At 41.1% G+C, this 16250-nt stretch overlaps 1 protein-coding gene and 1 long non-coding RNA gene across 3 annotated transcripts in view; both read left to right on the top strand.

The window, feature by feature from the left end:
- KHDRBS2 (KH RNA binding domain containing, signal transduction associated 2) overlaps positions 1-11309 on the top strand; it is a 575389-nt gene extending 564080 nt beyond the window's left edge. For both annotated transcript variants that reach the window (XM_060235372.1, XM_060235371.1), the window contains one exon: positions 10834-11309. In XM_060235372.1, coding sequence (XP_060091355.1) covers positions 10834-10931 — 98 coding nt within the window. In that variant the 3' untranslated portion in view covers positions 10932-11309. The remainder of the gene's footprint in view (positions 1-10833) is intronic.
- A 2107-nt stretch (positions 11310-13416) lies between these two features.
- LOC132569253 (uncharacterized) overlaps positions 13417-16250 on the top strand; it is a 40375-nt gene continuing 37541 nt past the window's right edge. Inside the window, exons 1-2 of the long non-coding RNA XR_009555260.1 lie at positions 13417-13590; positions 15532-15629. This is a non-coding gene — a long non-coding RNA (uncharacterized LOC132569253). The remainder of the gene's footprint in view (positions 13591-15531; positions 15630-16250) is intronic.

Here is a 16250-nt window from a genome sequence, read left to right as displayed (position 1 = left end):
GAATTTCTGATGGAAAGAATAAAAGAACCATATCCCCAGGATTCTTCACAGTTTCATTTGTTCGGTCCTTCCTCAGCCTTTTTTCTCAATGTTATCACTTCATGGAGCCACAGTAAATTTGTTTCAAACATGGATCAATGGCAGCAGAAAGTTAGAGCATGTGTTGATCCATGTTTGAAACAAATGTACTGTGACTCCGTTATTGTTATTGTTTACCGGTGATTATTATCACCTGGAGAAAATGGCTGCTTTGAAGGGTGGACTCCATGGTATTGTACCATGCTGAGGCCCCTCCCCTCCTCAAACCCCACCCTCTCCTGGCTCCACCCCCAATATCTCCAAGTATTTTCCAACATAGACATGGCAACCCTATTCTAATATGAAATGATCATCGAAACAAGAACCTTGATTTGAGCCTAGAACTTAACTGGAAAAAATGGATGCTTTGAAGGGTAGACTCCATGGCGTACCATGCTGAGGCCCCTCCCCTACCCAAACCCCACTGTCTTCCAGCTCCAACCCCAAAGTCTCCATGTATTTTCCAACACAGACCTGGCAACCCTATTCTAATAGCCAGTTCAAAGAGGGCTGCTAAGTAAGGCAATCTGTGCACTTGGGGTTAGAGTGATGACTTTCTAGCATCAGTTATTTCACAAGGGGTTTCACATTATCCTGATTAAGATATTAAAGAATTAAGGCCTCTTTGAAAAAGATCATCCAAATGAGAGGAAAAGTAGCTGACATTTTATTCTGGCTGTCAAGTGATACATCTATAGGAAATATATGCCTCTTCGTTCTGCTCATTACATTAGTGCATGATCTCTTTAAATGTGTGTTACAGACGGTGCATAAATAAAGTGATGTTTCCAGCATCTCCAGGAAATTTACTCAAAGCCCAGTGAGTGTAATGGCAAACAGCCAATGTGATTTTTAAGTAACGGTTCTGAAATAATAATAAGTAACTGTCAATTGATCACAACCTAAGGAGGCTGGCAGCTAGTGATAATAGCAATTAACTTCCTATTTCCCCTTTAATGGCAGGTTGCTATATTGATTCAGTGAAAATACAGCAAATTGGAAGTATCCACATTAATAAAAGATTTTTGCTCATACATTTAATATGTGTGGCTTTAAAACAAAAACACATTTCTTGATTAATATATAGTTATGATTGCTCCTGTCCTTGGGCTAGTTTCTATTTTCCAGCAGCCCTGTTGCAATGCGCTGCTTCCTTCTCTTTCCAGGTCAGAATTCAGACAGGCTGCGATTGAGTTACACAAGCAAAACAAAACTAACTGAAATCCCACAATTTCTAAAAAATGGCAAATCTAGTCTGTGCTAAGGCAGACCCAGTTGATAGCATTCCTCTGGTAAAGTTACTCTGTGGTTTTTAAACCATGTCAGGCAGGAATTCAATATATGCCGTGAAGTGAAAGACCCCAGCAGCTGAAGTTCTGTTTCCTTATGAAGGTGCAGGGGATAAAGAGTCCCCACAAAGGAATAAAGTCTACATAGAAATGAAAATACCTGTATTTCTATGGTGAGGAAGAAAATTCATCCATTGAATTTCTACTTGTCACATACCCTTAAAGGACATAGAAGCTCTACCAATTTGTTTTACCCTCCCCTCCCCTAACCTAGATTACTTTCTGCGTTTTGGGGAAGAAAGGACAAGATGCATTCAAAGCACCATGGCTACAGTAAACTTGCTCTTCTGGGAGTCTGTACAGGATCTCTGGGTGCAGAATGCGCCACACATTCAAATAACCATTCAGTAATCCAAGGAAGTGGAAAGTAGAAACGTTACAGTCCTACAGATGGCAGATTATCACCTCTCCATAGATAACTGCCAAATTATGAGACCTGAAGCAGCCTTCTGCATGCTCAGATTAATCCTGGCTAATTAAAGCTTGCCAGATGGAGCTACAGTATCCTATACGGGATAACATAAAGGGCTTTTTCCAACACCTGTGAAAGAGGCAGTGGTCTGCCTCCTCTTGAAAAAATCCACACTGGACCTGGCCGAATTGGCACATTACCAGGCGGTCTTGAACCTACTCTTTTTGGGTAAAATTATTGAGAGGACAGTAGCGCACAGTTACAGAGTTTTCTGGAGGACGCTTCCATCCTAGACCCCCATCAGTCCAGTTTCCACCCAGGTCATGGGACGGAGACAATACTGGTCACCCTGGTGGATGACCTCCAGTGGCATCTGGACCAAGGTGGTTTGACAGTACTGCTGCTGTTAGATAACTTAATTGTGGTGTGCCTCAGTGGGTGGTGCTCTCCCCAATGTTGTTTAACATCTATATATGCCCTCTTGCTCAGATTGCCCGGAGGTATGGGCTGGACTGCCATCAGTATGTTGACAGCTGGTCTGGCTGTGTCACAGAAAATTTGGACCTGGCACTGCAAGCTGTGGCAGGATGGCTTAGGCTGAGCCGACTGAAGCTGAATTTGATGAAGACAGAAGTCCTTTGCCTGAGTTGTGGCGGTCCAGGCATGGAAATTCCCTTACCAGCTTTTGATGGGGTGCCACTGACAATGGCATCCAGGGTCAGAAGCTTGGGGGTGCTGCTGGAGCCTTTCTTGACAATGGAGGCCCAGATAGCAGCCACTGCCAAATCCACCTTTTTCCATCTCAAGCAGGTGAGACAGTTGGTTCCCTTCCTCGAGTGCGGCAACTTGACAACTGTGATTCATATAACGGTCACCTCGAGATTGGACTACTGTAATGCCCTCTACATGGGGCTGCCCCTGTCACAAACCCGGAAACTACAGCTAGTGCAGAATGCGACAGCCAGGCTGCTATTGGGGCTCCCCAAATGGGAGCACATACAACTGGGGCTGCGGGAACTGCACTGGCTGCCAATAGTATACCGGAATCGCTACAAGGTGCTAGTTATCACCTTTAAAGCCCTATATGGCTGAGGACCTGTTTACCTTAGGGACTGTCTCTCCCCACATGTTCCCTAGAGGGTACTTAGATCTGGGATGCAAAATCTATTAGTGATCCCCGGGCCGAGGAAGGCAAGGTTGAAGTCCACCAGAGAGAGAGTCTTCTTGACTGCTGCCCCCTGTTGGTGGAATCAGCTGCCAGAAGAGGTTAGGGCCTTGCTGGACCTCACCCAGTTCCACAAGGCCTGTAAGACAACGCTATTCTGGCTGGCCTTTAATTGATCCAGAGTGGCTGATATGGTAGTAGGGAATGACACCTAATATATACTGAATGTCATCTGAAATGAAACGATATCAAATGATATTAGCACCAGGCTGTTTTAACTGTTTAATTTTAATATGATGTAAGTAATGTGAGTGAATTGTTTTGATATTACTGGTTGTGAGCCACCCTGAGCCTGCTTTGGCGGGTAGGGCGGGATATAAATTCAATAAACCTTAGACCTTAATAAACCTCATGGAGACATTTCAGACCTGCCTCATACATAAATGTCTTCCAGGGCCTCCAGCATCTCAAGGTGCTCTCACAAGGATTCCCACTGAGTTTTCCCTCATATGCATTTAAAGGAATATAAAATTATCAAGGAAAGGATGATGGCCAGTAGGGAAATAAGCCCTACTGATATAAGTAGGATATAGAGTTCCCAACTTCTATATAGGTTCTAGGGATCTCCTAGAATTAAAGCTGATCTCCAGACTACAGTGATCCATTCTCCCGGAGACAATGAATGCTTGTGAGAGTGAACTCTGATATTATACCCACTGAGATCTTCCTTCTCTTCAAACCCCACCCTCCATAGGGTCCATCTAGGGTTGCCAACTTTGGGCTGAGAAATACCTGGAGATATGGGGATGGAGTTTGAGACGCAGGGTTTGGGGAGGAGAAGAACTTCAGTGAGGTATAATGCCATAGAGTCCACCTTTCAAAGCAGCCATTTTCTCCAAGTGTCACCTGGAGATCAGTTGTTATAGTGGGAGATCACCAGCCACTACCTGGTGGTTGGTAACACCTCCAAATTCCCAGGAATTTCCTGGAATTGGCAACTCCAGTGGGATTTACTTTTCCTTCATTGCTCCCTCCTGAACCAGGAAGAGGCACAAACATGTACCCGCCCATTCTTAAGTAACAGAGCCTCTTTAAGCTTTTAGATTCCCCCAACTGAATCTTTTTCTTGACTAGAAACATTAGCAAGTGGTCTAGCTATGACTTCCAGTGAAGCAGAGAGTTAAAATGAGTGATTATGGATCCTGTGACTTCTAAGATGCTTAAGCCCTGACTTGGGTCCAGACCACCAGATATTATGCTGGCCTCTCCCATGATTTCTCAAGAGAGCAAACTAAGGCTTGTAGACTTTCTGGGTTCCCAGATCAACCCAGAAGCTGGAATGTTTTTCCTCTGTTTCTACCTGTCAGTGAGCCCGCGCCTCTCCCACCTATCATAGTGCAAGATTATTATATATTTATGGCAGGGGGAAAGCAGAAGCAACATCAGAGTCTGTAATGTTGACAAAGTATAAACTTAATCAGCTTGAATCACAGATGAAACTTAGTCATGATAGAGGATAACTAGGGTTCCAAGTCCTACCTTGGTCTTGGCGGGGGGGGGGGGGGGGTCTTCTTATGTGCACTTTGCATGCTCAGCACAATGACATCTCCCAGAAGTCATGTCATTGTACCAGGCACATTGTGTGGGAGATGCTCTAGAATTTAGGTAAAAACCTCTATGGTACCACAGAGTCTTTACCCAAATGCTAAAGCATTCCCCTGCATGATGTGCTCAGCATGATGACGTCACTTCTGGGTGATGTCATTGTGTCAGACACATTGTGCACTGACAGAGCTCTTTGGGGTCAGGGATCCCCCCCCCACCAGGCAGTTTGGTGTAGTGGTTAAATGTGTGGACTCTTATCTGGGAGAACTGGGTTTGATTCCCCACTCCTCCACTTGCACCTGCTAGCATGGCCTTGGGTCAGCCATAGCTCTGGCAGAGGTTGTCCTTGAAAGGACAGCTGCTGGGAGAGCCCTCTCCAGCCCCACCCACCTCACAGGGTGTCTGTTGTGGAGGGGGAAGGTAAAGGAGATTGTGAGCCGCTCTGAGACTCTTCGGAGTGGAGGGCGGGATATAAATCCAATATCTTCTTCTTTTTCTTCTTCTTCTTCTTCTCTGTGCCAGTGGTTTGGGGCCCCCAAACCAGGAGAACCCCTGCCTCCAGCGGGAGTTTATAGCAACCAAAAAGAGTAACATGGAAATTGGAGCAGGTAGGAAGCATTATGGTATCCATGCCAAACCAGCCTCAAATATAGAAAATGTGGAAATTTTATACACAACAAAATTCACTTATAAGATAATACAATACAATGTGCAAATATGAGCCACATTTGAATACAAAGTCCATCTATTTGTAATTGATAGTTTATCCTTTAAAACTGGAAATCCGGGATGCAGTGTGGTGAGACATGTGAATAGAGTCCAATGCTCCAAGTCTTCTGTCTGTGATTGAAAGAAGGATAAACTATCAATTACAAATAGATGGACTTTGTATTCGGGTGTGGTTCATATTTGCACATTTTATTGTATTATCTTATAAGTGAATTGCGTTGTGTATAAAATTTCCAAATTTTCTATATTTGAGGCTGGTTTGGTGTGGATGCCCTAGTGCTTCCTACCTGCCCCAGTGGAAGCTTGGCAGCTCTAAGGATAACTAACCTGTCTTGTATGCCCTTACATGATATAACAGTTCCATCCACTTCCCTCCCTCAGAGGCAAGAATTTCTTCTATGACTGAGCCACCCTAGTTATCTGTTTTCTTCTTTCCTAAACAATTCTGGCTGTCCCACTCTATCTTGGCTGTTTGCTCAGCCCAGGAACCTAAGGGAAGGAATGGGAGCCCCATTTAACGTAATACAACTTAGATGGCACTGGAGAAGTGTTTATATTCCAAATTAAGAAAATATTTTATTCAGCATAGAGGGGAAAGGTCAGGGGTCAACTTTCTGAGGTAACTCAATACAGATAACTCTAATGTAAAATCAGACTTTAGTTCTTATATTTCAAGCTACTGAGAGTTTCATAAGCTAGTCACAGTTACTTTAAAAAAAATGTTCAGAGGCTTTTGTTCCAGTGTTTCCCCCAGACACTCTAGTGTGCTTTCTGTGGGTATTCTCTGACTCTTTTGGTTTCCAGGAGGCTGGTACACTCTTTCCAGTGCCCAAACCCATTCTCTTAAAACACCTGTACTTGTCCTGAGCTTTTAACTGGCTCTTAAGATCTCCAAAGGCAATTTCTAACCACACCAGACCACGGATCTCTTCACTCTTCAGAGCTAACTCCTTGTTTGCCTGGGTAGGGAAACTCTCCTCTCACTAGAAGATCTATCCCCTTTTCTTTGACCCAAATGGGAGTCTTTGTATAACTACCCACTCATTCTTTCCAACTTTTCCCAGTTCTCCTGTTTATGTTCAACTGTTTTCCATCTGGGCTGAATTCTGAAACTGTCAGTACTGGACTGTTTTCAGCTAGGACTGAAATCAGACTCAGTTCAATCAAGGCAGAAATCTGACTGACTGTCTCCTGAGTATCCAGTTCAGAAGGCATTCTCTGCTCAGCTGATGCTAACCAATCAGATCTCTTGGAACAGTCTGTCATTCAAGGCTCTCTGACTCTGTGAAGAATGAATAGTTCATAGTCCTTTATCTGTTTACACAGTTCTTCAAGGCTTTTAAAAGTGCAGTCCATTACACATGACTTTTGCAATCTGCTGTGTTTTTTCAAGCAGAACCTACCAGGTCTGTTCTTTCTCGCTGACCCATGTGAACAGACGTCATACACTCTCTTGTTTTCTAATTGGTGTCTCAGCCATAGTCTGCTTGCTAGTTTGGGAGTGCAGGTGCACAACTTAGGTCATTGATTTGATTCATTTGGGAATGTGTTCTCAGACATAATTGTGCATATTTTTACTTCCTTCATTTACTAATCACAGAGCTGTCTTGCTCACACAGAGTTGTTGCTTATCACCAAAGGACTTTCTTCTAAAAAAAACGCTGAAGGGCTAGTCATTAAGTGAGATAGTCACAGTGACTTAAAAACAGTGAAAGAGAACAAAACCCTTTTTCACTTCAATGACTGCTAAACATGTAATTGCTCTTCATATATAATACATGCAGCTAGCACCTCTGGAGGATAATTCAAGAGACGAGGAGGAGTTATAATTAGAACTAAAAGAACTCAATCAGGAACTCATGCAGTATAGCACAGTCCTTTTAATATGAGATTTCTTTGTAAGCTTTATATAAATTAGCTTAAACTGCTGAAGACCTATGACCCATCAGTGCTTTTTGTCACTTTGAGTGATGTTGGTCAAGTTGATGGAAAAGCCTAGATGGTCCTGGAGCTACCATTTTCAAGGGGAGGGAAGAAATAACATTTTAGTAAAAGAGAACAATGTCAAAAATTCTATAACACTCAAGGTTAAGTTTTTAAAGGTATGTTTTGATAGTAATGATAGTTTGGAGCCTATCTGCTTTTCAGTAGGTGCAAGAAGGAGAAGGGGACCCTCTTGACCCTCAAAAAGACTATGTGGGGGATCACAGGACCCACACAGACATACAGCTACATGGGATGGAGGCTACCAGAAGGGGAAGATTTAGGTTAAGTTGCATTACTCCCTCTTGTGCTAAGATCCACTCTCTGCTCTGTGTGTGCAGTAATAATTGTGGTGGTATGGATCCAGCCTTCCTCCAAGGGGACTTCTTCTAGCCTAAGGAGCCGTCCTCCTATGTAAGTGACTCAGCAGCTGGAAGAAGGCTCATTAGACTAAAGAAAGGCTTTAATTCTTTCTCAGTGGAGTGGTAGGATAGGGGTAGGATCCACCCCAATGTTATCAAAACAGGACATATAGTTAACCCTTGACAGCCTAGACCTTTTTTAATTCACACATGCAAAAACCTTATTATAGAAGAAACAATGGGTGCCTTAAATACATGTCAGTGTGATAAATGTATCCCTTTCCTTTTAAAAAGAACTGTGTACCAGTATGGTTGTCTCCCTCATATCCAAAATTCATGCTAACATTTTTTGGTCTATAGCAGGGGTGGCCAATGGTAGCTCTCCATATGTTTTTTTGCCTACAGCTCCCATCAGCCCCAGCCATTGGCCATGCTGGCTGGGGCTGATGGGAGTTGTAGGCAAAGAACATCTGGAGAGCTACTGTTGGCCATCCCTGGCCTGTAGAATTATTATAGTTGCTTTCAATATGGATTAGCATTGCCCAGTTATGGAACGGGATGTAATAATCTTATCTTCTATAAAATAAATGAAAAAGTGGCCACTGCCATCTCCCAACAGAGGGCTTCTTTGAGGCTTTTTTTGTTTAAATCATTAATTGCTATATTGTTGTAATATTAGTGATATAACAAATATTGGTTTTAAGTACTTCCCAAAAAAGGTCTCCAGTGATGTAATGATGGGGATGGTGGCCATGGGGGGGGGGGGCTGAGACAAAGAAAATGGTGCCAATCAGGGGTAGAATTCCAGCAGGAGCTCCTTTGCATGTTAGGCTACACACTCTGATGTAGTCAATCCTCCAAGAGCTTACAAAGAAGAGTCTTGTAAGCTCTTGGGGGATTGGCTACATCAGGGGGTTGTTGGCTACATTAGGGAATTGTGGCCTAATATGCAAAGGAACTCCTGCTAGAATTCCATCCCTGGTGCCAATGTGGATGGGCCCTGCAGAAACTATCACCTGCTGTGATCTTCCTAAAAAGGTTATACAAAACCAGATGTTATAAACAACAGAGCAAACCAAGGGAAAGCCTGAAAGAGGATGATTAGGGGGTGACACTCTGTGTTGTTGTTGTTGTTTTAAAAACTCTGCGCGCCACAGAAGAGTAAAACCTCTGTGTGTTAGGATGGCAGCTCAAGAGGATACTATATTACAGAGAAGTATTCAGAGGAGTATTGCTGTGGCTCCTGTTGTCCTGGCTCCTTCTCCATTTTATATATAACATTAAGTTCAGATTAGCTGGGGCTGGTGTTTTGGACATTGGCCTGAGATTGAGAAAACAGATCTCTGCTCCTTCATACACGCATGTGCTTGATGCTGTTACTCATTTGCCCACCCAATGGGATATCATGGGATTAGCTGATCATTCTGGAGTCAAAATGGAATTTGGGGCACTCCCCCAACTGGCCTTTGAGGAACCTTATTTCATCTGCTTCACATAGGGTTCCAATTCCCCCAACAGGAGTGGGGGTTCCCCGACATTCAGGGCCTCCAATCTACTGACACAGAGCTGCCCACCTCCAAAGAACTCCAACACATCCAATGTGCCCAGTGCAATAATGTCACCCAGAAGTGGCATCATCACACCAGGCATGTCATGCAGGGGACACTTGATCATTTGGGGAAAAAACTCTAGGGTGACCATAGAGATTTCACCCAAATGATAGAGCACCCCATGCAACTTGCCGGGTGCAATGACATCACTTCTGGGTGATGCCATTCTGGCATGCACACTTGGCATACATGCAAAAAACCCTCCAGGGCATAGGACAGAAATCCCCCACCAGCAGCCAGGTAAGACCAGGCAACCCTAGCTCCGCAATGTTTCCAAAGGGTGGGTATAAATAAGCCTGACCTTTGGCGGTAATGGGAAGAGTTAGCAAGCAACATGGGGCATCAGGTAAGATGAAGGGTGGTTTCCTGAACAACCAATCACTCATCTGATGATAGGGTGGGTTGTAATGGAACAGGGCCTAAGCCTGCTGAGGAGCATGGCCTAAACCTGGTAGTGGCTTACAGTGCACCAAGGGAGGATGAAGAAGCTTGGCATCTCTTGGCGCACTAGCTACGTGCAGGTGATGATAAATAATGCTGGCATAATTGTTGGCTGAGTGTGGAGCCAGTGCAGTTGCAGCTGCAGTTTCCTGAACAGTATGTTACTATATTACAGAGTTGCAGTAACTTTCATAGGCATCTAATTTGAGTGCAAAAGTTTCAAAGAGGCAGGTCATCAAATGCTTCTGATGCCTTTCTAATGCATCAGTCTTCATCTTCCCACCCCTTCCCTTTTCCCACACACCAACAGTGGGATTAACACAAATTTTAGTATAAGAGAGTTTGGGTGTCAATACAGCTTTTTAGAGAACCAGCAAGCAAATGAAATCTACTCCTGAGCCATAATATACAACAGTCTTGAGGATACCACATGCAGGTGCAATTCACAATGGTAAGAATAAATCCACTAAGAATCATTATGGCTCCAACTGCTACAGTAAATCAATATATTCTTGTTATCAAAGTGATTAATGTGTATATAGTAGCTAATTTATTTTTTATGCATACTCAGAATTACTCACAAACACTGTAAAAATCAGTACTAATGCCACCTTAGTTCCAAGTGGTTTCTATTATACTTTCTTCTTTTTCAGTTGAATGTGGAAGCAGACAAATCATATATATTTCAATTACCCACTTCTGACTCAATTCCTGATCCAGTTAATGTACCAGCTGCAAAAAATGATATCCACTTTGGTGCTTTAGCATAGCATGTTAGAAACTCAGTTATGGAAAAGGTTTGCAGCAGGCAGACTTAAAGGAGTGTTTTTTTTTTCCTAGAGCTGATTGTGTTACCAGTAAATTGGATATTCATATCTTGCATAAAATGAAGGAAAGGGGTTTGTCGGTCTTTACTGAGAACTGCCGTGGCAGACAATTGAATCTTATAAATAAGATTTAAAGAAAGGAAACAAAAATGGATCAGAAAGCCATCCTCGTATTTTGTTTGCTAAATGCACCACAGGGAACTGTGTGATCTCTTGCCTATGCATGCCTATCAAAATAAAGCCAATCTTTCTTCTTATTTTGTCTGTTTTAGCACAAGAAGAATGGGCCATAACCCGTCCAAGCTTAAAGGCACCACCTTCCAGGTCAACCAGAGGGGGTTACAGGGAACACCCCTATGGTAGATATTGAAGGTCCTCTTCATCTGTGACCTCACCTTAAAGACAATTAATAACCCATGGTCTCCACGTAAACAGCAATGAGACAAGTAATAGCCCATTTCTTTTCTATCCTAGGAATTACTGCTTATGATTACCCTAGATATACTTCTTGTGTTTCTACATTGGAGTGACACTGGCATTAGTATTATTTTATAACATGGACTTGACAAGACGTTTGGCAAGCATTGTCTAAACCATTCAGCAAGATGATGTTCTCTTGTTTGTGCCTCACTGTTGTGTGTAATTTTAAAGCAAAACAGGAAAAAAGCATGAAGCAGTTACACACCATGCATCTGTCCCGTTCCCCCGGATGCTACTAAAGCTGAGTTTTATCAAGGGTTGCTAAAAATGTAACATGACCTTTTTGAACCAGATGCTAATCAATATGTAGATAAGATGTTTTAACCTGTTTTTTATATATATGTTTAGATAGATTTAAGATGTTCAATATTAAGTTTGTAAATTTCATTTTAAATGCTGTTTTAATGGGGTTGACAATGAAGCAGCTACTGTATGTATGTAGCTAACTGAATTTTGTCCAATGTTTTAACCTGTATTTGTTTTGGGTTTTTATTTTTTATTTTTTTTAAATCACAAAAAGTTCCATGTGTAAGCTTCTCTAAATAGGAACCATAATTTTGTCAAACATGTTTGCCATAATTTGTCAATAAAGCTGAAATCTTTTGTAAGAAACTAAATTTGAGATGACGTGTTTTTAGCTTTAAATGCCTGCTTGATTTCTTCTTCAAGAGATGCCTAAAATGTTTTCGATATAAAAAATTTTTCAAAAAAAAAAATCTATAAATGAACCCAAGTTTGTTTTAAGAATATGTGCGAGACTTTAAAAGCTGTATTAATAACTTATGGTTGTTAAATAATTTAAAAGCTAACAAACTAAACTGTGAAATGAATCATGGATAGCAGACACTAATGTATAACATGTTAATGGAAAAAAGTGGCTTTAGAAGAATAAATGGATTTTTAAACTATCCTCTAAGCTTGATTTTGCTAAACACACACACTGATTGACTCGTTTGTATTGACATGTCTCTCGTGAGAATGTAATGGAGTTTAAAGAGGTAAGATTACCGCTTACCAGTGTTAGAGTGTCTAAATGCTAGTTCTTCAACCTTTGAGTTTCCCCACACATTAAATATCCCATTCAACATGTAAGCATTGCATAGACTCACCTTCTTGTTTTCACTCTGAGGAGTGTGTTGGCTGCATTTGCGTAGTTCTCTAATAATTTGTCTTGACAAACCAACCATCAGTGTCACTGCCCAGTTGTTGCTCTTCAACTTCAAAAACTTTATTTGTAATTTTCAGTGCTAATTATCACCTCCCTTGAAGGCAGTTTAGAGGGCTGTTATTTCTTTTGAGAATATCAGACTTGATGGCTGATGATTATTAAGGAAATATGTCGCAGGACTCAAAGGATGACTAAACGTTAAACAGGTAACATTAATAGTAACTCTGTAATTTTGAGTATGCAACAGCAATGTTAAATATTCCAAGTGATTAAGTTACTGATAGTTAAAAAAGTAAACCTGCCAAAATATAACAAAATAGGTGTTATAGGCTATTAAAACAACTAATTAACATTAACTAGCAGCAACAAAATTATTTTACAATATATAACCCTCGAGGCAATAAACAGAACTAAAATTAATAATAATAGTAATGCAACTCTTGCTAACAGTGAATACATAACCTAAATTGTTATGACCAAAAAAAAAAGGAAGACTATGTAGGGATACCAAAACTATGAAATCTTTTAAATACGATTTTTTGTTTCTGGTGGCTTTTTGTCAATGTGATTGGTTTACTTTTTTGATGAGAACAGAGCATAGGCTGGTTGCTGTTCAGTTTGTGAACAAAAAAAAAAAATCTCTTGCAGCTGGAGTTGCATGCTAATGTTCTTGACTAGTTTTTGAAACATATGTCCTGTCAGTTGACTCTGCAATGTTTATTGAAGTGAATGTAGAAAGCTTTACATCTGTCACACTGAGCGTTCTGTCTCACTATTTCAGGGATGCAACTCAGTGGACAGCAAACCAGCAGATGGTTGCAGGGGATGCAGGTAAGTTGTGTGTTCAAACCTTCATTTAGCAAGAATAACAAATAACAATTCTCTTTCCTCCGGGCATTTATTTATTTTTTATTATCACACAGGAATGGTAAGCACTACAAAAAAAATCATTTCTTTCAGTCAGACTACAGGGCTGCATCCTATGCGCACTTCCTTGGAAGGAGCTTGGGGGAATTGCTTTTGAGTACTTGCACAGTGCAAAGAAACTCTCATTGTACAGTGCAGAGAAACGCTGACACATAAATGTGGAAGACATCCAACATGCAATGCAAGAGATTTCTGCCAGAAAAGAAAATTGCACTAAGTAGAATGTTATTGTCAGCGTAGAAACAAGTGGGATATTTTGTGTGTGAGTGAGTGAGTGAGTGTGATGAGGCAGCTTCTGATGTCTACCAGTTTTATGACCATGATATATTGAGCCATTTTTCTTTTAAAGGCAGGAGCCCTTCTTTGAAAATCATCATATAAATTCTATAAATAAACTATCCATTGGAAGCAAAAAGGCACTAAATGTACAAATTGTTTTTCAGAACCTGTATAGGTAGGTTTATGGATTTTATTATTGGATACTTTATCCATTTTGTGTGTTGGATTTACGTGTGTTAGATTTATTACTATAGATCTCTATCATCTTGTTGATTCCTCTGCAGGTGAAACTGGCATTTGGCCAGATTCAATAAAATTTGTGTGAGGAGAATTGATTACTTCTTCCCTTCTGCTGACAGATTTTGCATTCTGATAGAACCTTTTCATGTGTGTTGCTCCAAAGGAATTCCTTCATGGAGGAAACACTGGAATAGGCCTAGAAAACAAATTCTGAGGGGCTGGGTTTTCATTCTTCCTTTCCATGGAGCAATTTCCCCACAGCAATCTCCAGTTCCCTGTGCCATTTTTAGATGCTGTCTTTTCAGGATTACATTGCCTCTCAGAGAATTGGAGGTTGCCATGGCTCAGAATGCTCCTGTAGAGCAAATAGTGGGAAATCTATCACATACTCCAAGGAAAACAGAAGCCTGGGGGTGGAGCAACGCTAGTGGGAAATCAGTCCTAGATTCAATATGAGCATTTGTCTCAAAGGAAAGATTCACTCGTGGTCCTGCATCACCAGGGATAACTACATTTGCTGAACCCTTATGGAGCTCTTTCCTGTCAGTGACTATGTCAAGAGAGAGAAAGGGGGGTGGAGAGAGGGAGAGAGACCAGATTTGCAAATTGCAGACAGTAAGTTAAAGCATATGAGTCTGGGGACTCATACAGTGATATAAAGTTAATTTACCTCATTAAGCATGGCCACAGCTTAGGACAGAGGTTCTCAGACCTCATTCAAGCAGTCCTTTTTGCGTGGATTTGTCATTTGAAGAACTGTTGTGTATCTGTTGTGGAAACCTTGTGAGTTATAAAAGTTTCTGGAACATATTCTGGTAAGGTACAGTCAGTTCGCATAGATCCCTGGCTAAGCCTCTGGTCATAATTATCCTGCATGAAGTGAGAACAAAACTAAATCTGTTGGCAGAATTCTCACCCCACTGCAAACTGCTTCTTCATGAGGGTAGGAAATCACTGCTACAAAACCCCTATTATGATGTTACAGTTTGAAAGCACAGTAGCCACTGTCCAGAGTGTGAATTTCTGTTACAGATTTCCTAAATAGTGACCCATCTCATAGGATTGTTGTGAGGCCAGAGAAGATACATACTGATTCCGGAGTTGCTGTTGCTCCACCCCAGACTTCTGTTTTTGTCAGATCAAGTGATCAATTCCCCACCAGTTGCTGTGTGGGTGCATTTTGACCCTTGGTTCCCTCCAGTTATCTATACACCTTCCTGATCACTCAAAAACAAGATTGAGAAGGCACAGGGAGAACTGGAGGGAGCCATGGATCAAAGTGCACCCATGCAGCAACTGGTGAGGAATTGATTTCTTGATCCAACAAAAGCAGAATCCAAGGGGTGGAGCAATAGCAACTCCAGAATAGGTCTCAGATTCTAAAATGTTTACTAACATTAAGAATTCACTATAAATAATAAAATAGTATGAATTATTGGACCTGGCTGCTGTGAAAGGGCTCTAAATTTTCTTCCTGTTCCTCCATCATTAGGAATCCAACTTTGCTCCAGGATAAGAAATTCAGTGTTCCGTTACTATATGTTTGTTGACTGGAATGAAAATGGAGAGAACCGAAGGAAAATACAGGACATGGTTCAAAGGTGCATATTCTACTAGTCTCGTTAACCAAGTCTGGTCTCATAAGTTACTTGGAAATGAAACCATCTTGGAGCCATATCTGAGCTGCTCTTAGTTCTTCAGAAGAAGACAGTATGATAAATCAACATTGTAAAAGGTCCAAAGTTAGTTATGATTATGAGCTCTTATTTATTGTTCCAGTTTTATACAAAGTATAAAAACTTTGTCTTAACAGGTCATTGAAAGGTAATCTTCAGCACCAAACATTCACTGACTTATTGTCTCATTTCCTTCATAGGATTGTTATTGTTGCCAGTGAATTGGAAGGACTTTGGAATGTGCCACATGTGTCACACAAAAAGCAGACACTTGATTTAACACAACAAATGAAGCAAGGTAAAACAGCCTTCCTGCCTAGAGAAAATATGGCATTTCAATAAGGATTAGAGACCTTATACTACAATTCTTCCAGGATTCAGTCCATTGTATTCAATCATGCTGAGAATTGTTTCCTTACAAGTTCCCCAAATCAGATGTACCTCTCCCCTGTTTATCTGATGCACTTAGATTATGTCTGCACATTCTATTTTTGAAAGTTTATTTTGATTATGCAAATCTTGTTAAAAGAGCCCGTTCACTTAAAAATGCTTTATTTTTGACAACTGAATCACCTTTGCCATCCAATATTTCATCTTGTCACTAGGAAAGCGCCATGCTTAAGATTCAGAAAGCATGAAGGCAATTTCAGACTTTCATTCTTCAATCTGTAAATCACAAGTCAGTTTGTAGAACAAACATCAATTTTCGACCTAAGCAAGCAATATATAAAGCAGGCATTCATGTACTAAGATGTTAAAAGGAGTGGAAACTTGATTGGATGTTAGAGCCTAGCCTATCCCCAAATGGGGGTGCTGGATTCTTGGTAAGCCTTTTTAGAGGAAGATTCTTGTCTTTATGAAATCTGGAATAATGAAAGAGGATTATTCTGTTTTTAAGCACTTTAATGCATTTATATCA

Source organism: Heteronotia binoei, chromosome 1 (assembly GCF_032191835.1).
Source record: "Heteronotia binoei isolate CCM8104 ecotype False Entrance Well chromosome 1, APGP_CSIRO_Hbin_v1, whole genome shotgun sequence".
In the NCBI taxonomy this organism is placed as follows: domain Eukaryota; kingdom Metazoa; phylum Chordata; class Lepidosauria; order Squamata; family Gekkonidae; genus Heteronotia; species Heteronotia binoei.
Note: the sequence above shows the minus strand (reverse complement) of the source record. Positions and strands in the feature narration are given on the sequence as shown.